The sequence below is a fragment of the Takifugu flavidus genome, chromosome 4 (genome assembly GCF_003711565.1).
Source record: "Takifugu flavidus isolate HTHZ2018 chromosome 4, ASM371156v2, whole genome shotgun sequence".
Classification (NCBI taxonomy): domain Eukaryota; kingdom Metazoa; phylum Chordata; class Actinopteri; order Tetraodontiformes; family Tetraodontidae; genus Takifugu; species Takifugu flavidus.
Genome location: NC_079523.1, coordinates 3133244 through 3158873, shown reverse-complemented (window position 1 = coordinate 3158873; position 25630 = coordinate 3133244). Strand labels below are relative to the sequence as shown.

General features: G+C 48.5%; 1 protein-coding gene across 3 annotated transcripts in view; it reads right to left on the bottom strand.

Annotated features, from left to right (window-relative positions):
- Window positions 1–25630, bottom strand: part of foxp4 (forkhead box P4) — a 75162-nt gene that overhangs the window by 15704 nt on the left and 33828 nt on the right. The window contains exons 1-7 of one of the 3 annotated variants that reach the window (XM_057030212.1): window positions 20092–20113; window positions 17473–17559; window positions 8717–8839; window positions 6241–6360; window positions 3559–3697; window positions 1354–1555; window positions 881–979 (exon numbers count right to left, since the gene is read on the bottom strand). In XM_057030212.1, the coding sequence (XP_056886192.1) occupies window positions 881–979; window positions 1354–1555; window positions 3559–3697; window positions 6241–6360; window positions 8717–8827 (671 nt within the window). In that variant the 5' untranslated portion in view covers window positions 8828–8839; window positions 17473–17559; window positions 20092–20113. Of the gene's footprint in view, window positions 1–880; window positions 980–1353; window positions 1556–3558; window positions 3698–6240; window positions 6361–8716; window positions 8840–17472; window positions 17560–20091; window positions 20114–25630 lie in introns of those variants that run through there. The other 2 variants (XM_057030211.1, XM_057030210.1) reach the window with 2 other exon arrangements.

Genomic DNA, 25630 nt, shown 5'->3' with positions numbered 1-25630 from the left:
GTTGTGCTTGTTGCTCTTTTGCGGTGAGTTTGTGCACTTGTGTTTTTTTGCGTGTGTTTCTCTGAAAAATTCGGCGTGTGTGTGTGTATGTGTGTGCGTGTGGTGATTAAATTCCATGCCTGGTTTGGTTTGGGCCAACTCTGCTATTGCACGTGTGCTCGTGCGTGTGTTTGTGACAGCGGTATGAGTGTGTGTGGCAGGTCCAGTAGCAGATGCGGTCGAAAGCCGGCGCATCACCGTCGATCGCTGTCTCCACTTATATTTACATGACTGTGTATGTGTGCGTGGACGGATTCAAAAATCAACATCAGAGGGGTGTGTAACAAAAAACATTTGTCCAACAGATGGAAACATGTCTCTCTCTTTCTCCCCCTTCACTTTTTCTCCTCTTCCTGATCACATGTGTTGGCTGAGGGTGGAAGTTTGTGCGCGCGGCTGCTTGTGTATATGTGTATATGTGTGTGTGTGTGTGTGTGCTGGCTGTGGTTGAGTCAACTCAGAAGCAGCTCAGACAGCAGACAAGACAAACTGCTGGCAACCGCATTCTCCTCCACATCAGCCTGCAATAGCTTAGCGGGCTAAGCTACTGATACTGCTCCCCACTTTGTTCTATGCTGGTAGCATGACAGGGTGCAACTGATAGGATAAACTATGGCACTGTTATTATTCATGCACACTCATGTTGACATTTTCAAGTGGGGTCAAGGGTCAGCAGCACCAAAAGACATTTAGGGTTCTTATAAGCCCTTATATTGGATTATAACTTCGTAGCATCTCGCGTAAATGTGTGCTGGTATGACACTAAAGGTCCTTGAATCCTTGAACTGAGCCGTCGACCTTGGTCCAACAGTGTGTGTATGAGTGTGTATGTGCTACTCACTGGCTGCTGGGGGCCTGGCTGCCTTTAGGGTAAAGGGGAACATGGTCATCTCCGCTGTCTGCCTTGGTGAAGGAGGATATCCACTCAAACAGCCTGGCACTTAAAGACGGAGATAAGCCCATGAGCAGCCAACACAGCCATGGGTCGTACAACACGCGCGCTGCTCGCCACACATGCACCCGTTTCTCTGTGCTAACGGCCACTTTTGTACGAGGAGGCCTGCTTCCGCCGTTCTCTCTACCGAAAGCAGCTGAGCATCCTGACAGAACGTACCGCACCCGACACGCCTCGCTCAAATGGACCGGGAGCCGTTTGCACCCTGGTGACGTGTGACATGCAGCGTCACCGTGTTTCTGTGTGCACGCGCGCAGTTGAAAGCTCGAAAAACGACCTGGCGGGAGCGTGTGAGTCCGAGTCACGCAGAGGACAAACACATCATCACCGTGGGGATATTTTAAAGACTCCTGACGTACCTGTCTCTCTTTGGGGTGTGGCTCTGTCCGTTGGCCAGGCTGTGCAGTGCGATGTGAGTGCTGGCTGCTTTGGGGAAGACTGAGGTAGAATTGGAGCTGTTGGTGCTCAAGTCCAGGCCCTCGGCCTGTTTCAGGGCCTCCTCGCTGCTCTGCACCCCCGACACCTCCTTCCACAGCTGCTGGAGGTCTGATGGACACATCGCTGCAACGGAGCAACAGCTCGGTGAGAAACCGTTTCAGAGGTGAAGTCATTTAGGCAGAATGGCTAAATTCCAGCCATTTAAGGCAGCTTTCACTCACAAACGCGTGTGGATGTAAAACGCAGCTCCCCTGAGAACCAGGGAGAGTAAACCAGTGCCAAAATGTGAGCATTGCTTCATGAACTTTAGGACACCAGAACATCCACAGACGGAATTTTTCATCCCTGTCCAAGACGTCTAAGCTGCTACGTCTCCAGGGAGGGATGAGGTCAGAGCCTGGACGCTGAGATTAAATAATTAATCTCTCTTTTCATAATAATCGAGTCAAACGCGAGCGTACTTTCAGTCTCGGCTTTGCCCGTCCTCGGCCAGTGGATCCTGACCACGCGTGCGCAGCCACACACGCATGCACACATGAACGGAGCTGGAAAGCGATCCAGCTATTATGTCTGCTTTGTCTGCATTCTTCTGTAGCCCCGCCAAAACAAAAGTTCTCACTCTGGAGGAGTGACGCACTGCGAGCGCGGATTAGTGCGTATTAACCTGAAACCTAACCAATCTGTTAACAGGCCTCCGGGGGAAGACAAGCTCGCGTCACAAACTCTCCAAAATGCTGTTTACAGATGTGCGGAGGGTAAATAATGCCACATCGGCTCTCTACACTAAAAAAACCATCTGCAGTTTGAGTTCCCGCCTCACAATATCCCGCAGCTATTGAACAAAAGCTTATGAAGCGTGATTGCGCCCTGCGCCTGTTAAACGTGACGCCCACATCTGGCTGCTGCGGTCACACTTTATTTCACGCTAACGTCTGCGGACAAATGGGACGTTACTTTGGAAGGTGTGGTCGTCCAGGATGAGGTCACATTTCACAGAGAGAAAAATAAAAACAACCCCGGAAGTTGGTTCCCGTGCGCAGCCTCGGCGATCCGCCTGAGCGCAAAATATTATCATCTGAATTAGTTCAGCGCTCCAGATACGTACAAAGGTTTTGCATCTTACTGGGAGTCGCACCCTTCGTGCCACAAAACGCCCCCACCAACCACCCAGGAGCCCTTTGATGCGGGGCAACGGCGTGTGCAGTTGCGTATGCGCGCGCGAGTATTTATGCCTGTGTGTTTGTGTGTTTGTGTGGCATGGCTGGTCAGAGGAATGCTCGGGCTCACGCCTGGCTGAGCCGTCACAATGGGCCGGCTCTTTCACACTGCAGGGAAATTCCACCCTGATGCGGAGACAGAGGGAGTCCAGAGAGTCTGAGAAACCAAACCCCAGCGTTAGCTAACTCCTAAATCCTGCTTTTCATTTAGATTCTCGCTCTTCCTGTAAAATTGTTATTAAAATAACAGTCCTACACGCAGTCGCTGTACTGCACACACACACACACACACACACACACACACACACACACACACACACGCACGACTGCAACAAAGACTGAGCAGACAGAAGGAAGGAAACTGGCCAGTTTAGGCGACTCAAAAAGTGCTTTAGCAACGCTACGGCCACTTTAAAGCTCCTAAAGCAATTTCTTGTGTGAGCATGTGCGTGATAGACCTGGCGCAGACAAAAGTGGATATGTGCACATGCGCGGAAGGGCGGGCCAGTCAAAGAGTCAACCTTTATCCCCACAAAACCGCGCTGACAAAACAAAGGACCCAGGTAAGAAGTTCCATGTCGGAAGAGAAGAAAACCGGCGGGCAAATCAAAAACACAACGCTGATGTTCTGGTGTCTGGCTTTTATCACACACACACGTGCGCGCGCGCACACACTCACTCAAGCACGTGCACACACCATCAAGCAGTGGCATATTTTACCTATTATCCAAATGAGTACCTTCCACAAACCCACCAATCAGGCTTCCTTTTATGTTTTAAAGGCTGATTAACTTAACAGCCATCACACGCAGCAGTGGGTGCAGACCTGGGCATGTGTGCTCAGTGAGGACCACGTGTGCAAGACATGTCTGCAGGGTCATGGCTGTGCGTGTGTGTGTGTGTGTGTACCTTGTTGCAGAGACTGCATGGTGGCAGTGGGCTGCAGTGGGACCAGGCCTTGTCTCTGGAGGTTGAGGATATGCTGCTGCTGAAGTTGTTGCATCTGGATGAGCTGCTGCTGGAAGGCCAACTGCTTTGTGCCTAGCTGCTGTTAGCATGAGGACAGAGAGACAGGAGGCAGAGGCGGGTGTTAGCTTTTGGCAATTTCATAACAACGGACGGTATTAAATAAATAACACGTTGATGATCTGCAGCCGAGAGAGGGAACTGTGCAACATGTGCGCAGAAGATCTGAGCCACTGAAGACAATCTGTGAGGAGCCCTGGGGGAAATCCAGGAGGGAAGGGAATATGGGAGAGACTACATGGCACGTGGCGATAATGTTGGTGTGTGTTGTCCTGATAAATGGCCCCTTCCTGCTCTGTCAGTGTGGGGCAAACCTGGACTGTGCTGCGCTGTTTGAAGTCCCCCCCACAACAGCGACCCCCACAGAGAAAATGGACTTTATCTCGCGCAGATAAGAGGGGAAGAAATAAATAAATACAACCGGAGGAGCTGCTCGTTGTGTGTCTCCGCGCGTACGTCTGACAGCGTGAAACTCTTTGAACAGAGAGGATCTCACAGGAAGGGCAGAAAGGTCACTTCCTCTTAGACTTGGTGCCTAGGGAGAGCAGTGACCGTGCGTGTGCCCGTGTGTGTCTGTGTGTGTGTTGGAAGGTTCCACTGACGTGTTTGGGCTATAAAACATCTAAATTATTATAGCTGAAGGATTTAGCATTAATATCCGATGGGTTGGTTTCCTGAGTTTTGGTCACATGCACATGTGCTACAACTGTCGGGCATTTTCTAAAGAGGAAATGAGTGTATTAATATGATCAATCACAGTTTCCATGTTGCAGCTATGGCCCACTACTGTAGCTGGGACATTTATATGAAATGAAATTTACTTTTGAAAGGTATAAATCGCTTACATCAGCTCTGGTGAAGTACGCTGCCTTCTACACATCGGCTGTATTAAAGAATTTGTCACCGGCCCTTTAGTTTTGGAGTTCTATTCTATTTCCTTCGAAGCCACTTCTCCATCTATCATTCCCTCCTGAGACATCTCCACGGTTCTTTAAGACACACATATTTTGTGTGTGTGTGTTCTGTTTACATTAGCTGTGGCTGAGTGGCCAAAGCTAGCGCAGTAACAGGCTGTCAATGTGATTTATGAGCACATCACACACTGTCTGAGCCTGCCAGTCACACGGACACGCACTCACTCACACACACGCCGCAGATGGACACTCCAAGACGAAGGCACATACGCGTGCACACATCTCCTGCGATGGTCAGAGTCACTTCATTAAGCCGACTCCTGACCGGTCCCAAATGCACTCGCGCCACACAAAAACACAGTCTCGGCTCACGCACACATCCACTTCCCTTCAACGTGTCACATTTAGGCGGACGGGAAAACGAAGAGGAATTGCACAAAAGAGAGGAGAGGGCAAAAGTCACGGTTTCATTCCCCTCAACTCTCCCCCCTCTCTTGTTTCCAAACACTTGTACTTCCCCAACATGGCTCGATCAGGAACGTTAGCATAAAGAATCTATCCTTAAATAGCAGCAACAGCCACAGATGAAGCTTTAGCGTGCAGCCATATTCCCTGAAGTCCAGGCGTGTTTGGGCGCTGAACCGTCACACGTCAAACCTCTCGCTCTCTACGCGTGCACGTGTGACCAGTGTTTGCACTTGTCTCGTTGTTCCCGGACAACAGACCTGGAAACTGGGACGGCAGCAGAGAGAAAGGCAGAGAAGGGGAGAGCGAGTCAGACACCCCCTCAACATGCGAGTCAACCACAACTGGTTTGCTTTGGTCACGGTCGAGTTGGCTGACCGCTGTCGGCGAGGAGCGAGGAGCAGAGGTGGGTGGGGTGGTGGTGGTGGTCTGCCCACTGGGAGGGGGAATGGGTTAGAGGAGGAAGGGGAGGAATGGAGGACGTGTCTTCTCATGCATTCATCAGGAAATTCTCATGAGGGCCTTCTCGTCTCCTGATCCTCCGTGTGTTTGGTAATTTTGGGGAGTGAGCGCCCGCGTAGCCAAGTAACATCTCTATTACACACGCGCAGCCCTGACACACCCCCCCAGCCTCACTTGCACACAGGTTATGACAGTAATCTTGTCTGATCGATTGAGATCCTCTTTGTTGTGCCACGATGTGATCCCAGTTGATCCGCTGTTATCCGACTGTACCACAGCTGTGGTTAAACCTGTTACAGTGTGTGAGCTCATGCATATATCTGTGTGTGTGTGTGTGTGAGAGAGAGAGAGAGCGAGAGAGAGAGAGAAAGAGCGAGGGAGCCTCCTTGGCTGGTGAGGTTAATTGACAATTAAAAGAGTGGCAGACCCCTCCTACACAGAGATTTCACCTCAGGCCTGCAGCTGAAAGCATGCAAATGGATAATCTGGCACAGCGCTCTGAGAAAATGAGCCCCGCAGCCACTCGTCCTTGTTTCGGTCCACGCTCGCTCATAAACACACAATGTAGGCAGAGCGGGAGAATGCACCAATCTATATTACATCCTATAGGTCTGGGTCACACCTTTTTCCTTCCCCCCCATCAACCACTTTACCTGCATTTCAATGCACGAGTGTGCTTCAGGGGGTACTTGAGCTGAGTGAGTGTGTACGTGGTGGAGCTCACCTCTTTTGCCGCCTGCTTCCCGGCCTGCTGCTGCTGCTGCTGCTGCTGCTGCTGCTGCTGCTGCTGAGTCAGAAGCTGCAGATGCAGCTGCTCCTGCTGCTTTTTGTAGTATTCCTGCAACTGGGCACAGACACGGGGAAGCTATCAGGCTCTCAGACGTTACTGGACCAGATCACAGAGACTGTTGCAGACGGATGGGAGACCCCTTGGGCCCCCCGACCACCCACATGGCGGGTTGATGGATGCGTCGTGAAGTGATTTTACACCTGTGCTGTTATGTGCCCAAATGATATCATTTGCATAGAACTGGCAGATACCAGAGCCCCGTCGCAGCCATAACAGTCGCAGTCCTTGTGAGTGTGTGCAGACAAGACAGCTGCCCCTATTTCGGGCCCGATTCTTCAGCTTGCGCCTCGGTCTGAGCACGCTCACCTTTACGAGTAGCCCACTCCTTGCCGTAATTATGCATATTTGATTTGAAGTGAATTAGACTAATGCCATATGCAATCATTTTAAACTACTGGATTTAGCACGGCACCTTAATTTATGGAAACACACACACATTAATTTCTGATTTATATGGACTTGCACACAGAGCCTCCTTTGACTGGCCACAGCTTGTCTGTTTGTTTGAGTTACTAATCACTAATTTACTCAGGAAGCTCCATTAAGATTTTAATCTTGCCAAGCTGAGAGCAAGGCGGAAAACACACTGACCAGAGTCTCAGAGCGCACAGGCACGCGCACGTGTGTGTGTGTGTGTGTGTGTGTGTGTGTGTGTGTGTGTGTGAGGGAGGGTTATCCTCTGGAGAACAGCCTGTACATGTGTCCGTCTGCAGTTTGTCTTTGTTTCATGGTGCGTCAAACGTTCAAAGAGGCTTTTCAGCAGAGAGTGACTTCACAAAGCAGCAGTTGTTTCACTCTCTCATCCGTCTGACACCACACTGAGCAGAATACACGCCACTGCCCATCCTCGCCACACGCCCCACTGCTCCCACTCTTTGTGCGGAAAGCTGTTTTACATTTCCAATATCAATCTTATCACAGCCATAACTTACATTTTGCATAATTCACTGTTCTTTTGTACTATGACGTCCCTCCTTGTCCTTAATTTATTTTAAATACGGGACTCATTCTTTCCTCACAGCTCTTTTTTTCCATCTGTCTTTCCTCCCTTTTATCACTCCTTAGGCGGAGTTAATCTCTTTTTTCCGCGTCACTAGCGCTGATCGCCTCCTCATCACGCAGACAAATGCGTACGCGAGCGCACACGCGCGCACCCATACATGGCTGGAGAGTGGTGAGTTGAGGGAATAATTAAGTGATAATTAAGGTCTTTTTAATGATTTGATTCAGTGGCTCCGTGCATTAAGACTATGTATAAGTGAGGCACTCACCTCTCCAGCCTATTACTGTGACCTTGACTTTAGTGAACACGCTAAGAAAGAGAGGCGCAGCAGCTTGAGCAAAAGTAAAGGTTACTGGGACCTTAAAGGTTAAAACGCCTACATGCAAATTCACAGGGGTGCGTCTACAAACACACAACTGCTGTGTAGCACTGGCCCGTGAACCCCTTTCTCACACACCCATACGCTGTACTGTATCGCCATGGGAATATGAAATTTAATGCTTCAGCGACTGATGCGTTGCTAGATTGTTCTGTGTGTGTGTCAGTGTGTGCATGTGTAAAAGTGCCTGAATTGCAGATATACACTGAGACTCAGGCCATAGTGTGCTTAATTAAGTGGGAGAACAGTGTTAAACTCAGTGGTTTTAATGGAGGCACGGTGGTGCGCGTGTGTGCGAGCGTGCATTATCAACCTTCATCCCCCATCTGCAGGTTCACTGTTAAAAAAGGGGCTGCGGAAAAGGTTCTTAACCATCCGCACATCTGTTTCCAGAAATGCAGAATATTTCCATTAGATAGGTGTTGTCAGGTCTTCCTTCCTGAAGCTACTGTTCCTCATATACTCCTCCTTGTCAGGCCTTGCCTGACTGACTCGCCATCTTCCACTCTCTTAATAATCCTCTTAACAGCCTTTACAAGGCAGCTTGTATATTTGCTGTGTGTAGGTGTGTGTGGGGGGGCGCATAAGTTGGTGTGACTGAGCACTCGACTGATCTGTTGGAGATAAAGAGTGTTTATTGGTTTGTGTTGACATGGAAACCTCGACATCACCTGACCAGCATCAGCACACACACCTCTGAATGGCTGTAATTCACCGTGGAGTGGCTGCAAGTGCGCCTGTGTGAGTGTGTGAGGGTGTGCGCATGTACACGCGAGCCTCATCCTACCAACAATGCAAACGTGCGCATGAGTGAATGTGTGAGGAGTGTGTGTTTATCTTGAAAGATCTCTGAATAGGAATATCACACCCTATGTGTGTCAGCACCTACAGCACTAAAACACACCCAGACATGCTGCAGTGGGACTGGGTCCAGCTTGTGTGTGTGTGAGAGTGTGTGTGTGTGTTACCTGCTGTAGCATTAGAGCTTGCTGCTGTTGTAGCAGGGCCTGGAGTTGAGGGGGAGACAGAATCTGTTGCATCTGCTGAGGAGTGATCATCTGTGGGCTCATCATAGCCATGGACACGGGGACCTGGAGGGGGCACACGCCATTTATAGTTACACTGACAAAGTGACCAGTTAAAACCAGTTTAGACTGGCAAAGGTAACATTTCATATTCTCTGCTGTGACTCATTTCAAGAAAAATGTAAAAAAAAAAAAAAAACCCAACAGCAACAAAAAACTTATTTACAGAACAAAGGGAGGAATTGTAAAATTAATGGCAATTTCAGTGACACTGCGCAGAAAAAAGAGCGATATGTAATCTCCTTATATGATAATATATCTTATCTGCTTTCATAAACACACGATTAGGACTTTCTCCGAATCTCTTTCCACGCAGACAATCCTGGCTAACAAGAAAGGCACAACAATGTGGCTATCTGATGAGATAAAGATCTCATCACACAGAGCTGCTGGCGGGCGAACGCAGAGAGAGACACACACGGAGGAAAGAAGTGATTCCTTGCTGAATGTGGTGTGCAAGCACTCCTAAACACGCACTGACCACGGAGATGTGCAGAGATGCTAATCTGACGGCAAAACACAGAAAAACGGCAACGAGTTAACCACAAAAACCTGAAACTGGGACTCCATGTGCATAAAGGCATATAAGAAGATCCTGCTGATAAGGCGCTCTGCTGTTTATTAATTAATTAAAGAAAGTGGAAGAAAACAGGGGCAGCGAAAGAGGAAGCAGCACTGGTGACGGGGAGACGTCTATAAATAAGACTGAGGAGGAGATTCTTTCCACTGGCAATCCTACAAACACCATCTTGGCCGTCATAAAAGGCACATTATCACCCCTCAAACTGGTCATTTACCCCTATTCAAAGCTCAAACTGTGTGTGTGTGTGTGTGTGTGATGTCTCAGCAGCTCTTCTGCACCGAGACCTGAGGGGATGACCGTGGCGGAGGGGTGGGGTTGGTGGGCCGTGGCGCGCGAGGTGGGGGCGGCGTTGGCTGCCGCCTGGCGCCGTGCCAGCGTGCCCCCACCGCCGGGCCTTGTCAGTCTAAGCTGCCAAATGAAAAGCTGTAATTAATTGCTCTTGTGCATCCCATTCTCCCCCTCTGACAACTCATACATTCTATTTTATACACACCGCCATTGACATTTTCCAGTCGCAGGCGTAATAATTACTGGAGTTATAGCACCTTTCGGCGTGTTGGCTGACGCTTTGATGCCGGTGTGTGCGCGCACAGGCGTGCATGTACGCATGTGTTTAAGGCTGAATGTGCGTCTGTGGCAGGCTGAATGCTGAGTAGTTAAGATTTGACGCCATTAATTGCCCCTATAATCTAATATCACAAAGCGTGGTGATTATGGGGCATGCGTTGCCACCGCCATACGACACCGCCAGCCTGAGAGCGCCGCCGCAAAACAAAAGCCTCACCATTAGCGATTTGACGGGCCAGGACAAAAGCGCCTCACAATGCAGAATTATATTTTCATTCGGCTTTGTCTCTCCTGGTGAATGATTTCTCCCCTTTCATTGGACTGTGAATAGGGAGAGGCTGAAAAGCCGGGCGATTTGAAGTCAGCCATTTATTAAATCCATTTAATTTTTCCCCCTGCTGTCGACCCTTTTTTACCCTCCATATTGCATGTTAATTTAAAAGAGAGAGATGCGTGGTAGATTAGCGGTTGAGGTAAAGCTGGCGAGAGAGCAGAAAGAGCGGAGAAGGAAGGATCCACTCACAGGAAGACAGAAAAGAAGTGAAGGAAGGATGAGAGATAAAAGGAAACAATGGCTGCTGAATAGAAATATAAGGGGACAGTGTCAGGAGGAGAATGGGGCCGCATTGGTTTTTGTCTAACGAGAGCTTAAAGCGATGGAGTAAAAGTGAAAGTCACCTGTATTGCTACGTACAATACTTCCACTTTTCTGTCAGGGAACGCTTTCTTTGTCCATTTTCCAAATAAAGAGACCCACAGAAGCATAATAATTGGGAATAAAGGGTCATAGTTCACACTTTGTGGTGGAGACGTTTAAAATCTGGATTAGCAGGAAAACATTTTCCTGTGGTATTTTATATAACCTGCCAATAAATGCAATGGAAAAGTGAAGTTCGAGAATCATTGTCAATTGGATTAAGAAGAATATTGGCAGAAGTATGAAAAGAAAAAAGACCTCAATAAAATGTACTTAGTCACGTGTTGTTAGTGGCGACGTGAGCGTGAGCGGCAACAAACACACGTTAGCAGGTGTGTGATACATGTAAAGTTGTGCAACTAATAAAAAGGCCTGAACGGTCACTTCTGTCATTAACATGCAAGAAACAGTCACATGTGAGCTCACACACACACACACACACACACACACACATACACTGCTGAGGGTCGGTGGCTGACAGAGGTCAACTCCTGTCTTGAAGAGAGGGAGCTGAGGGAGGCGAAGAGAAGCGAGACACAGCCTTGTCGTTTACAGAGAGTGGAGGAGTAATTAGAGGGCTTGTTTGAAGAGGGAGTTTAACTGATTAACAAAGGAAGAGAGGGAGCGCCCTGAAGATGGGAAGGAGAGAGGAGGAGAAAGGCATGGGCTCCCAGAGGAGCACCGGCAGAGGAGGAAGGGGGGAGAGAACTTGCATTTCAATGAGGCTGGATCCCTCTCTCCTCTCCTCCCTTGATGACTTTTCATTCTAACGAGAAGGAAAGCCCCGTTTTCCATCTCAGATGAGACCTCGGAAACAGAGGAAGGAAGGAGCGTGTGATATTAAACCAGGCTGCAGCCGGGGGAATCGGCCGGCTGCAGCTCTGAGAGGATGCGTAAATGTCCGCACCCACTCTCATTTAGGTGTGAACTTTGGATTCACCCCCCCGGCACAGCTCCTTTTTTCTAAAATGAAAATTATTATTTAAACCGCAAATAAACCCGTCTCCAAACTCAAACATCCAAAGAATATGAGGACTACTTTGGTGGGTTTTTTTTTTCCGGTCCAGCTTTGATAAAAGCAAACACACCGCAAACAGACTGTCGCTTAAGGTGAGTGTAACTATTTGTGTGTGTGTGTGTGTGTGTGTGTGTGTGAGAGAGAGAGAGAGAGAGAGAGAGAGAGGCTATAATCAGAATCTAAACAGGCTCTCTCTAAATGATGCCGACCCTGCCTCTGGGTCTACGGGGACACACAGGAGAGAGGGATAATTGAAAAAATGACAGTGGACAAGGCAGGAAAGACGGGAGAGAGGAGGGAGGGGGACCTGCTCCCCCTCGCCTGGCAGGAGCAAACCCCAGCGCTGTTTATCCCTGTCAGTGAGCATTACAACCCCACTGTAGATGAGATGCCCCTCAGACACACACACACACACACACAAACGTGCACACACACAAACGTGCACACACACCTGGGCTTTAACATTTAATCTTTTAATTTACCACAAAAATGCGTCTAATGTTTTAATCCCTTTAAAGACAAATCCTGTCTGATTTTTTCTTCATTTCAGTGGGAAAAAGAGTGGAATCTGGGCTCTTTCCGTGCACGTGGACACCTGTCTGACACCCACCTGCCCACCTGCAGTTACCCATGAGCCTCTGACCGACCACAGACGGCGCGGCGCTTTAGAGGGCTGCGGTAAAACGCCCGTTTCTCTGTTTATTCGGCAGCTACGGTGGCTATCATCCACTGCTCCTGTGTATCGTGAGGGTGTGGGGACAGTGTGTGTGTGTTGGGGAGGGGGGCACTCTGAGAAGGACCGAAGGAGAAAAGCATTTGAAAGAAAAAAGAGAAATATAAGGAGCGCCCACTGTGCTGAGAGCGTTGTTTGGAGCTCAGGGCCAGGCCTCCACTGGAAGTAAAAAGGGCCCCATTGTATGTGGTGAGTACCCCTCCTCCAGCTAATCTGAAGCAGGGCTGGGGGCCATATTACTCAGGGGAGAACTGATGGGTAAAATTTAGTGGGGTCACAATCTTACAGCCTCAATGTTTCTGCTGATTGTTGTTTCTGTCTACAGCAGAAGACCGCTCTTTGGCATCTGCAGCCTATTTAAACCAACGTGGCTCCATAATGCACGGAGCTATCGGGACTTTGCACAAACCATGAGCGCAGCTGCAGAGTATCATATGGCCACAAATGGACAACGTTTTAGGCCACTGGATGTTTGACTCTGTCTCTTCTAGTTTGACGGGTTTAAGTGGGGGGTTTAAATGGTTTAAGATTGAAACTTTAAACAGATTTGGTGTTGCTAGCCGGCTTCTCCACAAACACGGGGATGCGCAGATGCACAGATGAGTGGAGGAGGTGAGAGGACAGCAGAGGGAATAGGGAGAACGTGTCCCCTCATGTCCCCGCAGAACAGTCAGCTCTTCCTGACAGGGGCCAGACAAATGAAAACTGAAAAAACTTCAGATAGGACAGTAAAAGACCAGTAAGTTCAAGTGGAAAATCCCCCCAACACACACACACACACACACACACACACACACACACACATGCATACTCTTTCCTTTCCTCTCCCCTCCTCCCTCCATCTAACGCCTGAGTGCTCCAGAATAAAAATGACAACACTTTCCCAGAAACACACACACACACACACACACACAAACGTGCACACACACCTGGGCTTTAACATTTAATCTTTTAATTTACCACAAAAATGCGTCTAATGTTTTAATCCCTTTAAAGACAAATCCTGTCTGATTTTTTCTTCATTTCAGTGGGAAAAAGAGTGGAATCTGGGCTCTTTCCGTGCACGTGGACACCTGTCTGACACTCACCTGCCCACCTGCAGTTACCCATGAGCCTCTGACCGACCACAGACGGCGCGGCGCTTTAGAGGGCTGCGGTAAAACGCCCGTTTCTCTGTTTATTCGGCAGCTACGGTGGCTATCATCCACTGCTCCTGTGTATCATGAGGGTGTGGGGACAGTGTGTGTGTGTTGGGGAGGGGGGCACTCTGAGAAGGACCGAAGGAGAAAAGCATTTGAAAGAAAAAAGAGAAATATAAGGAGCGCCCACTGTGCTGAGAGCGTTGTTTGGAGCTCAGGGCCAGGCCTCCACTGGAAGTAAAAAGGGCCCCATTGTATGTGGTGAGTACCCCTCCTCCAGCTAATCTGAAGCAGGGCTGGGGGCCATATTACTCAGGGGAGAACTGATGGGTAAAATTTAGTGGGGTCACAATCTTACAGCCTCAATGTTTCTGCTGATTGTTGTTTCTGTCTACAGCCAGTGTGCGAGCAGAAGACCGCTCTTTGGCATCTGCAGCCTATTTAAACCAACGTGGCTCCATAATGCACGGAGCTATCGGGACTTTGCACAAACCATGAGCGCAGCTGCAGAGTATCATATGGCCACAAATGGACAACGTTTTAGGCCACTGGATGTTTGACTCTGTCTCTTCTAGTTTGACGGGTTTAAGTGGGGGGTTTAAATGGTTTAAGATTGAAACTTTAAACAGATTTGGTGTTGCTAGCCGGCTTCTCCACAAACACGGGGATGCGCAGATGCACAGATGAGTGGAGGAGGTGAGAGGACAGCAGAGGGAATAGAGAGAACGTGTCCCCTCATGTCCCCGCAGAACAGTCAGCTCTTCCTGACAGGGGCCAGACAAATGAAAACTGAAAAAACTTCAGATAGGACAGTAAAAGACCAGTAAGTTCAAGTGGAAAATCCCCCCACACACACACACACACACACACACACATGCATACTCTTTCCTTTCCTCTCCCCTCCTCCCTCCATCTAACGCCTGAGTGCTCCAGAATAAAAATGACAACACTTTCCCAGAAACACACACATACACACACACACACACACACACGGCGCATTTCATTGGGAAGTGTGAGCGGCCGTTATCGACCATATTTCATTACTGATTTCACTCATGTTTCAAATCACAAAATAAGAGTTTCGTGCTTCAGTGATCAGACCCAAACCTCTCCTCCGTCTGTCCAGACCTCAGCCCAGAGCAACGCCATTCCGCTGGGCTTCCCAACCTCCTCCTGCAGCTCTGACAAACTGTCAGGACCCCATACCACTGTAGCCACGCATGTGTGTGTGTGTGTGTGTGCGTGCGCGTGCCCCAATTCCCTCTACATCAAATAAAGTGCCAACTAAACACTTTCAGGGAGTGGACAAAAGGAGCGCTTTGGGGGAACGAGTGTTAAAAAGAGAAAGAAGAGAACGGGAACGCCTTCAATTCCACGGACATATTTTTGTTGATGAGCTAAAGGTCCTGACCCCTGCCTCAGAACTGGGCTCAGAGGCGTCGCTGGTCCAACGACGGCAGCAGAGCTTTAACAAAAACTGCTGAGCTGAGCAGGAAACACTGATGAAAAGTCCACTGAAACCCAATCTCCGTTTTAAGGCCGATGCGGCTCGGTTTCTTCCCTGTGTTTGTGTTCCGCGTCTCCCAGCTCTCCCTCTCCATCCCAATATGGCAGCCCTCTCTGGGGAGCACAGAGCCAAGCTAATTAACATATCTATAATGAGTCTTTTCAATTTTTTTTCTAATTAAACGAGCTCCTCAATAATACATGAAAACAGGACACGCCGCTATTCAGTTACATACGTGTGGGCCGCGGCCAAGCACGTGCCTCCGTCTGTATGTGTGCACGCCAAATGGCACCGTGTTAAGTGTGCCAGCCGCGCGGCTGCCAAGTGGGGGTGTATGTGCCCACCCAGGGTCTGAGAATGTGGCAAGTGTGTCTATTGTAGCCAAGGCCTCAAAGGCTACCTACCGTGGTGGGTAATCCGGCAAATTACCGCCACTCTGTGCCAACCAGCTCATTTAGATGCTCAAGTGGCCCAATAACGGTGAACGCCGACGACTCTGGGCGGATTATGGACGATCGCTCTGTTCTGATATTTGGACGTTTTCACCAACAGCTGCAAATTCATTGAGTATAATCTTTTTTTTTCTCCCAGCAATAGCCTGTCAGAGATTTGAGCTTTTGTTGAGGCCCTTGCACACACACACACACACACACACGCACACACCCAGATTGATACAATCTCATGCAGTCAGTCACACACAGAGACGTCTCTGAACAACCAATCAAAAAGCAGATATAATCTGAGTTTCTTTTGCTCTCTGCTCAGATACTCGCCTCCATTATAAATAAAGAAAAGAACAGAAATATGATGGGAAGGGGTGAGACAGTGGGGAGCAGGGGGGGGCAAGGCTTGTCTGGAGAAGTCAAAGCACAGATCGAGGTCTTCCTCTGGCTCTTTCTGTATGCCTCTGTCATTCTCCCTCAGAAGGAAGGGAAAAATCTAATTATCGAGCTCCTAAAGATCTCATTATTGGCGGAGCTTCATTTGCATGTGTGAGAGCAGCCCAGCAGGAGCCAACCTGAGGACAGCCATTTTGCTCCTGGTGTCAGTCAGGCGGTCCCCGTCTGTGGAAGTGTTCCAGCTGAAGGTCTGCTTTTACTCATCCTGCTCATGATTGCTTCGGTGCCCTCGCTCCAATTTTTAAAATGACCATAAAGCTCTAAATTGCAATAATTGAGTGGGTTCTCTGTGCCATGTGACCTGCAGGCTCTGATGCACAACTCGAATGTTGCTGCTCCACACAGGTAACCATTTGTGTTTTATCTGTGTTTCTGAACGAAAGCACACACACGCATCAAAGTGACTATGCGAGTTATCCGGGTGTGTGTTTCCATGTGAGTTGACAGCTCAGTCAACAGAGATGTAGCGCTGATGCCCTGGAGAGTACAGAGAGGCTAGCTGGGGCACACACCAACAAACAAGACGAGGAGGGAGGGAACGGAGGAGAGGGAGTGAGTGTGTGTGTTTGTGTGTGTGTTTGTGTGTGCCTGTGTCCGTGACAGCGAGGGTAAGCAAGGAAACTTCCCTGATGTAAAACTGTAAATCAGGAAAGTCAGCTGACCTGTGTTTGACCCCATTCAGCAGAGAATAGTGTCAGAATTCCCGTTGTTGGTATTCACAGATGTAGATTCTGTCCAATGACAAACGCACAACACGTTTTCACGCTCCTCTGCACTTAGGTTTCTACTCTCAGACATTTAGATCATATTAAAATCCCAGGTTCCTACAGATCAGTAGTAATTAAAGGAGGCTTGTGTTGTGTTACATCGGAATAATCCCACTTTGGACCGTTCCCACATTTGGAGACTTGAATGTGTGTGTACCTTCCAGCAAAGATACACACAGAATACACTCCGAGGCTTCTGCTGCAGATGCTGCTCCATAGTTGAGCTCCAGGAAACATCAATTATCTCACCAGTTAGCGAAAGTTTGGATTCTTCAGTTAGCTGCTAACCGCTCGCATCTGCTTCAAATCAGCTGTCTGTAGCACATGTTGCTACCAAACGTGGCGGCCCCGGTACGTGGTTCTACCTTCACGGCCCAACTTCCTGACGAAACAACAACGGCAGACCCCACGTCTGCCTCTTTCCAGCACGTTCCGTAATTGCGAAGATGCCTTTTCGTGTTTGTTAATTCACAGACGCTGATTAGAATAAGTGCTGTCTGTGTATTTGTGGTCTTTCAGAGGTCATCCTGCCCTCTGTTTACGCCCACTGCCGGTGCACGACGGACCCAGCCCGACACGGCAATTACCAAAAACATTACAACACAAACACGCGCAGGCAGAAAAAACTGGTAATGAAAAAAAAGCAACGTTCAAAAATCATGATTATATCAGAGATGGCGAAGCTCGGTGCTTGCATGAGAGTGCACGGGCAGTTTTGTGTGCTCTGACCTGCACTGGGCTCTGTTTGACCTCATTGCCTGGGGAGTTGAGTCCGGAGGCCTGCTGGAGGAGGAACTGTCTGGCTGCCTGGAGTGCCTGCAAGAAGGACAGATTAGGTTGAATAGATGCTCTCTCTCTCTCTCTCTCTCTCACACACACACACATACAAACACACACATACACACACACACACACACACACTGGTATCTCTGGTAATCGGTTCTGGTATCCCAAAAACTTTCACTTTCCAATCTCTGACCATCTCCTCTTTCCAGTCTTTGTTTCCCTGCCCTGCCTCCCTCTGCTTCCTCCCCCTTTTCCTCCCTCCCCCTTTTCCAAGCAAAGCGGGTTTTCCACATCCTCTGAGGCAGAAGTGTGTCAGCAAATCTTCATGTGTGTCATGTGTTTGTGTGTGTGTGTCAGAGGGATGTAAGAAACCGTTTGCTCTGATGTGCCCTGGAGAGTTCTGAATAACCACCACCCACCTCTTCATTCCTCCCACTCTTTCCACGTCTCCCCTTTCTTCCCTCCAGTGCTGTCCATTCAAACCAGTGATACCATTACTCTCCCAGATCTCTGTCTCCACTCCTCTGTGATGCCCTTGATGATTGCCAATTCCACTTTCGGATGCAGCAACCCCAGACAATCCCCCCCCCCCCCCTGTCAGTGATCGTAATAAAACTGCATAAACAAATTTGAAGTTCCTGAGGATGAGACATTTGCTCTGGAATGTCTGAACTGGTTCTTAAACAAAACAAGAAAACACCCATGTCAAAACACAAGGTTGCCTTGCGCGCATTCACACACACACACACACACACACACACACACACACAAACTCACACCCACACACACACACACAAACTCACACACACACGACAGGGTTAGAGAGCGGGATGCACATTTGCTTCCTCTGACTCAAAGGGGAAAGGTTCTTTAGTAAATATTGATTTATGAAAGTCTGTGTGTGTGTGTGTGTGTGTGTGTGTGTGTGCGCGCGCTTGCGCATGTTTTTGCCACCACAAATTAACGGCCAGAATAAAGGATGTTCTTTCTCAACCCTGCAGCTCCAGAAAATCGGAACTCCCGCATTGTTTCACAACGGCGTGAAACTGTGAGGCCGTGATACAACACACACTGCGTATCGTCACGGGTTGAATACACTGTCATATTAGGATCTCTGCTGCGTCGAATAATGTTTAATTTCAAACGCAGTCTGGCACGATTAGAGGGAGACGGAGAGCGGAGAGAAGTTTCTGTGCGGTGATGAAAACCATCTGTATCAGGCACACTTGCTACTTTGTCGAGACCGCAATTAAAACACACACTCACATGGACATGGCTTTTAAATTACAGCACACACACAAACACACACACATGCGCGCGCGTTTTAACACTTCAACAGAAAACTTAGCAACCCCCTCCCATTTTACTGCTTGACCACAGCCTTAAAGCAGACAGACACACACATGTACACGTACAGACACACACACCGTGAAGGCTCACACACAAAAAAAACATAACCGCCCAGTTTGTTGGCATGTGGTGTGAATTATTCCTTGAACACCCTGTCTGCCTAAGAGCCTGTGTGTGTGTGAGCCTGTGTGTGTGTGCTTGTGTGTGTGTTTGAATGCATGTGTGTTGGCAGGCGTTGGAGAGGCATGTCTGGCAACAATAAGGGACAATTCCACCCAAATTACCACCCTGATTACCACTATATTAAAGAGCCATTTATGGCTTTCATAAACCCTACGACCAAGCAGAGGTGATGCCTGTCTCCTCTGCTAGGCCTCGTTCGTGGACGCAGGTGTTGCAACCAGACAGCCAGCGGACGTGCACGTGGCAATAAACATCCCAAAAGTTGTCCTGTGTGTTAACAGCAACTGTTACTTCACACCGAACTTTCCAGTTATGTCTGGTTTTTCTTTTACGCAATAAAAGACAGTAACAGAAATCCTTCCTATATGTGGAATCACGGGAATCCGGTGAAAGTGGCCGTGCAGCCGTTCCCGCGGATCACGTCTGATTTACTTTAGAGGAAAAGTTCAAGTCAGAGGTGAAAATAACTTAGACGGACTGCAAACAGACCTCTAAAGAGGAGAGCTGTTAAAACAAATCCTCCTTGTTTTCTCTGGTGAGGAGCATGTCAGCACAAGTCAAATTTCATTTATTGAATGCAAAATCATAAATCACCGTCCGCCTCGGGGGGCTCCTAAATTCGCAGAACACACAACACCATCTGTCCTTCATCCCTGATAAGAAACGCAGTAAAGTGTGTTTTAGAATGGACGGAATCCTCCTCCCTATAAGGCTAATCAAATTTGTGTAATACCTAAACACAGAGGCTCTGTTCCATTTGTCTCATAAGTATTTTGTATTTGGAGAATCGTTCCACACTGACTGATAATGAAGCAGCGTTCACTGTCCCAAAAGCTGAAGCTCGGCTTCATGAATAAATAATTCAACAGTTCATTTATTTATGTATTAACTTCCATTCTGTAATAACCATTAGTGGAATGAAATGGAAGCACTGTAATTGTACCAAAACACACGCGCATGTGGGCATACACACACCCCCAACACACACACACACACACACACACACACCCAACACACACACACACACACCTATTCGCTCCATTGTCCAAAAGTGCTTCTCTTCTTGACCTTTCTCCTTCAATCCGTTGCATGTACCCTCCACGACTTCTTCTCTAGGTGACCTGGGCGAGCAAGGGAATTGTTCAGATTGCCCCGCTCTCCTGCCCCCCCCCCCCCCCCCCCAACCGCTCACCCGCCCTCCCACCCACCAGCACGTCAGCTCCTCCTAGAAGCCTCCAAACTCAACTCTGCTCTCCCCCTGTGGCATTCTTAGGGAGCACTGCACCTTTAAAGAAAATATGAGGGAGGCCTAAGAGGGAGGCCCAACAACAGAGTCTTTGTGCTGCTGCCGAGCACATCACACACACACAGACGTACACACATGCACACGCACACAAACATGCATACATGTACACATCAGTGGTGTCAGACAGGTTTTATTAGAGTGAGAGAGGGAGAAGGGGGAGGAGGAAGGGGAAGGAAGGGTGAGGAGGTCATTGCTCAGCTTGGAGGCCGGTGTGTGTGTGTGTGTGTGTGTGTATGTGTGAGTTCTTCTAACTTGTCATCGCTCCCCTTTGTAAATCATCGCCTCTGACAGTCTTTAATAACAGAGCATTTTTAAATTCATCAGGGTTACTCTCTCTCTCTCTCTCACACACACACACACACACACACACACAGACAAATGAGCTTTTAGTTTTTGTCCGCAGCACATTCCAAAAATATGGTCAAAAACTCCAAACCTTTCAAAAGGATCAGGGATCCCACAGCAGCAAAATGTGTGACAAGATCTCAGTGTTTGTTTGTTTGTTGTTCCTGTTTATTGATGCTTATTCATTCATTCTATTCATTTATGTAAAAAACTCCACCGTGTTGCAACTGTTCACAGAGATATGTGTGTGGGTGCTTTTGTGTGTGTGTGTGTGTGTGTGTGCGCGCACACGCCGGGCTCAGGTTGCTAAAGCAAACAGGTCTGTGTGTGATGAATCTGGCCTCTAATCCTCCCAGCATGTTTGGGTGAGACAGGGAGACGGAACGCAGGAATAAGCAAAGAAATATAAACAGAGACACATTAGAAAAATGGAAGGGGGGGTGGGGGGTGGGGGGGTAAAGGGAGACAGCGAGACAGGTGGGTACCATATGTTGGAGTAGTCCATCAGCACAGACTGAGGTCCATTGTTGACGGCCAAAACGAAACAAACCGGTCCTGCTCCCCCCCCCCCCCCATAGATAAACAGCCCCCGGGGCAGACAGTGGGCTGTCCTTGAGGTAGGAGGGGGAGGAGGAGGGGGGCTAGAAAGGGCAAGGGGAAGGCAGGTGGTATCAGATTTCCCTGCTCTTAGACCCGAAAGAAGCAAAAAAAAAAGCTGAGAGAGAAACAGGCGTGAGGGTGAGAAGCTCGTTGTTTCTTCTGTCTGGGACTAAGCTAACCCAGGACCCCCCCCACCCCCCACCCCCCCAGTTTGTAAAAAAACCCCTTTTCTCTAACAGGAAAGAGGAGGCGTAGACAGACGCAGGTTGAGGACAAAGTCACACTTGGCTGCCTCTCTTGTCTGCACACTTCCTGATTTTGTCTCAGCGAGAGGGATCAGCCACAGGTGGAGGCAGCGGATCTCTCGGATCCACCGGTGGAGCTGAGGAGCTGATGCTCCCGTCCTTCTCACCAGGAACCCCCGGATAAACTCAGCTCCGACTTGAAATCCCCTCTTTACGGCCTTGCGCAGCCGCTAATCTGTGGCGCTGAATTTGGTTTCCAGCTCCGCGACATGTGTTGGGTCCATCACGGCATCGGCGCTGGTCCGTTCCTACAAGCAGCTCAAACCGCAGGAACTATTCTGAGCAGGACGTGGACGACGGCTCCAGACCTGCGAGCGCAACTGATCAGAATCCGGGAGGGGAAGAAAAAAGGGGTGACAAAAACCAAAGACAGTGTTTATGGAGGAGATTCTGGGTGAAACCTAAACAAGTCACGGCTCCACGCAGAACAAATAATCCGCCCTGCCCACATTTGCCCATCCGGCCTTTCACATGAGGCTGGTTTTAGAACCGCGCAGTCCACGCTGTTTCCTTGGACGTCTATTTTGAAGTTCAACTGTGGAAACATTTGCCATTGGCTCGTCGCTTCTCACGCTTTCCTGACCAAACGTTTGAATTCTCGGGGGTTTGTCCCGGCGAAGGATGGAGCCGCGCTCAGAAAAAGACCGCTCGGCAACACAAAGTGGGAGTAACTCGACCCCAAACCCGGAGCCTTCCTACGTCTCCTTTACTGCGAAGGCCTCGTTACAGCTGCGGCAGACCCTCGGAACTCAAACGCATCACCGTCACTCTGCAGGAAGAACAGTCTCGTTTCTGTCTAAGTCGCCCGATCATCTCGCCTTCACTCGCTCCTCCGGGTAATAAACCTCCCAAGCGTTTAGCTGCTGCGTCTCCAAGTGCTCCGTCTCTCTTTTCCCCACAAATCTGTTGTCCACATTGTTGTTTCTTATATGCGTGATAAATTATGAGAGCAGATATGAGAAACTTTAGATAGATTACTCAGGCCAATGGAAAACAAATCTGAATGCAGCTGTCGACCTTATGAGGGGACTGCTGCCCTAGCTTGACTGTCAAACCTATTACCATCGGGGCAGCTGCCAGCCCGGGGTAAGTGGTTAAAGGTAGAGACGCAGGATTACCACATCAATATTCAAGCTAGTGTTACAAGTGGCTTTTTGCTGTCGAACACCCTAAATGAGTCTGCGCCTTTTGGCTTGGATGATTGATAGCATGCTAGCCCGCTGCAGTTGTTAGCCATACATCCAGAGTAAACATATAGGGGTAAAAAGCTGCCTGAGCCAAATCCCGGTAAATCTACTCAGTTTCACGGTGGGTTACAAATAAATACGGTGTGCCGAATCTTCACCCCTTTCCCCCTGGCTCCTCCTCACATGCTCCTTTACTGGTATTAACCGGGTCTTTCCGGTCCTTTCTGGCCAGCTTTTATGTTTTCTTGCTTATAGCCGCGGAGGCTCTGAAACAGTTGTCCACTAAAGGCCTCGCTGGAAATGTGCGGGACACCTTCGGCGACTCCAGCCAGATGCGATCCCGTTCAACTTTTTAATGCGATGTTTCCGTAATATAAAGGGCAACGATGGAGAGCTGAGGTTTTAAAATGGCTGAAGCGAGCTTCAGTGGGCCCAGACTGACCATTAAAGAGAGGAAAGACCACGTCCAAGAGCCAACGCAATAAAACTCACATACTCGGGGAGAACTTCAAAATATGCCACAGTGTTTGAAAACCACGCTGATTTTAGACGGGGGTTTTTTTTCACATCCTACTTTTCATAAAAGGGACCTTTTTTCTGAAGTCCGGCGTTTTCCAGATGGTGCTCTCGGTTCAGAACCGTTTGGAGAAATGAGAAAACCTCTCCCCTTCAAAAATGTCCCTAAACCCATTTAATATTTCTTCTATTGATTCACAGGGGTACAGGCAGGGCCGTAAAACCGGGCTGACTAAATACCCAGAGCTGCTTTATGTCATGACACAATCACATCATTACACACACACACACACACACACGCTACGAACACACACATGCAAAAATAAAATAAAAAATAAAGAAATCTAAATCTTCCCAAGGGAATGCCGGCTTTTTTCTTTCAGCAGAAGGGGAAAGGACATCAAGAGACAATTTGGGATAATGATGAGGTGACCTGGGACAGAAAAGAGAGAGAAACTCACTTCCAGGATATAAAAGCGGCTCCCGCTGCATTGTTGCCCTCATCTCATCCAGACTGCTAATTGATGGCAAATCGCTCAACAGCAAATTTCCTTCACGCATTCACTCAAACACACACACAACTGCATACACAGACACACACACACACACACACACACACACACACAGGCATGATGCATTATATTCACATATGCAGTTTCCTTGTGGTTTTCATCATAGCTTTTTTGGCAAGAGAGGACAGTCTTGCTCCAGACAGACCCAGCCCACAGCGGAAAACACACACACACACACAACACACACACACACCACACACACACACACACACACACAGTACTGAGCTGTCAGCTCCTATAAGGTAGGATAGATGAGTAATTTGGTCAGTATGAAGACAAGGCTACTTAGGTGTTATTTATTCAAACGACTTTGGTGGAGTTTGAGCTGCGTCCGCTTCCCAACACGAGTAATTACGGAGGAGGAGATGCTGTGCAAGGCCTGTCCGTAATGAGGATAGCACTAGCATGGCAACCAGGCCCCGCATATGGAAACTGTTTAACTGGTTTTATTAATAACCAAATGTAACCAATAACACACGCGAGATGCTGCCAGGACCCTGGAAACAGAGGAGAAACACAGACGCAAACAGAGGCTGTCAACCATGTGCATCTACACACATACTATATACGCATGTGAAAATAAATGCACACACACACACACACACACGCCTGTTGGTTAAACAGGAAAACAAGTTTCAAGTCACTGGCCTGTAAAAGTACTGGCCAGACAGCCTGCCTGGGTGGAAATAAAACTCTTTTATGTCTTTGGTTCAGAAGGTTTTTACACCTGGTTGCGGCTGTGCAGAGTGACACACCCGCCCACCAAGCCTTACCACACACACACACACACACACACACACACACCGGAAGTGGATAGACACACAGGGGTTGGCTGTATGTAGAGTTCAACTTCTAAACAAGTACGAAAATCTTTAACTTCCCCAAATAAGAAACAGGAGTGTTTCAAAAAGGGGAAACAATGAGATTCTGGGCTTCACCTCCTGCTGTAAATGTAATAATACGCCTTTTCTCATTTAACTTTCTAGTCTCACGGCACTAAATGAAAGATTGTATTTATCAGACCCATTTTTTTCGCTCATTAAAAACATTATCTCACATATAGCCTGTAATCCAAAAGACATTTACAGCCTCATTAATAAAAGCAAATAAATAAATAGAGACAAAAGTGATGTCTTAATGTTGCAGTGTGAATCATTTAGAATTCATGATACTCTTTTTTCATACATACATGGTTCTGATGTTGGAATCGTTTAGTAAAAGACTACAAATCAACATTTTATGTGTCACATTGTTTTGGAAAACTGTACACGGCATCCTGTCCCAGCGCCGATGCAGAGAGCCCAGGAAGAAAGGAGCGCTGCATTCCTCCTCACCTCCCTGTTGACTCTTATCTCTTCTTTAAAATGGCTCGCACAAAGAACCAGCTCAGACTAGCTAATTAGCAACACTTAGGCCTCTGCAGCCATTGTGTGTGCGCTGTGTGCGTGTTCGCTGCGCACCTCAGACTCTTGACTGTTTCCAGGGAAACTATTCACCCGGCAGCCTTGTCAGCATTCTGTCTGTACTCTTTCTCTCCCTCTCTCTTTCTCTCTCCGTCCATCTTCTGAATGACCAGAGGAAGGAAGGACAACCGCGGCCACGGTAAACAGATGTTCTGACCCGTGCGCTGGCTCGGTTGCACTCAGAAACTTTCTTCCTTTGATTTCCCTTTTGATCTTTGTCCCTGAAGAACTCTGAAACGCAGCGTTGGAGGGCACGCATCGATTAAAAGCAGAG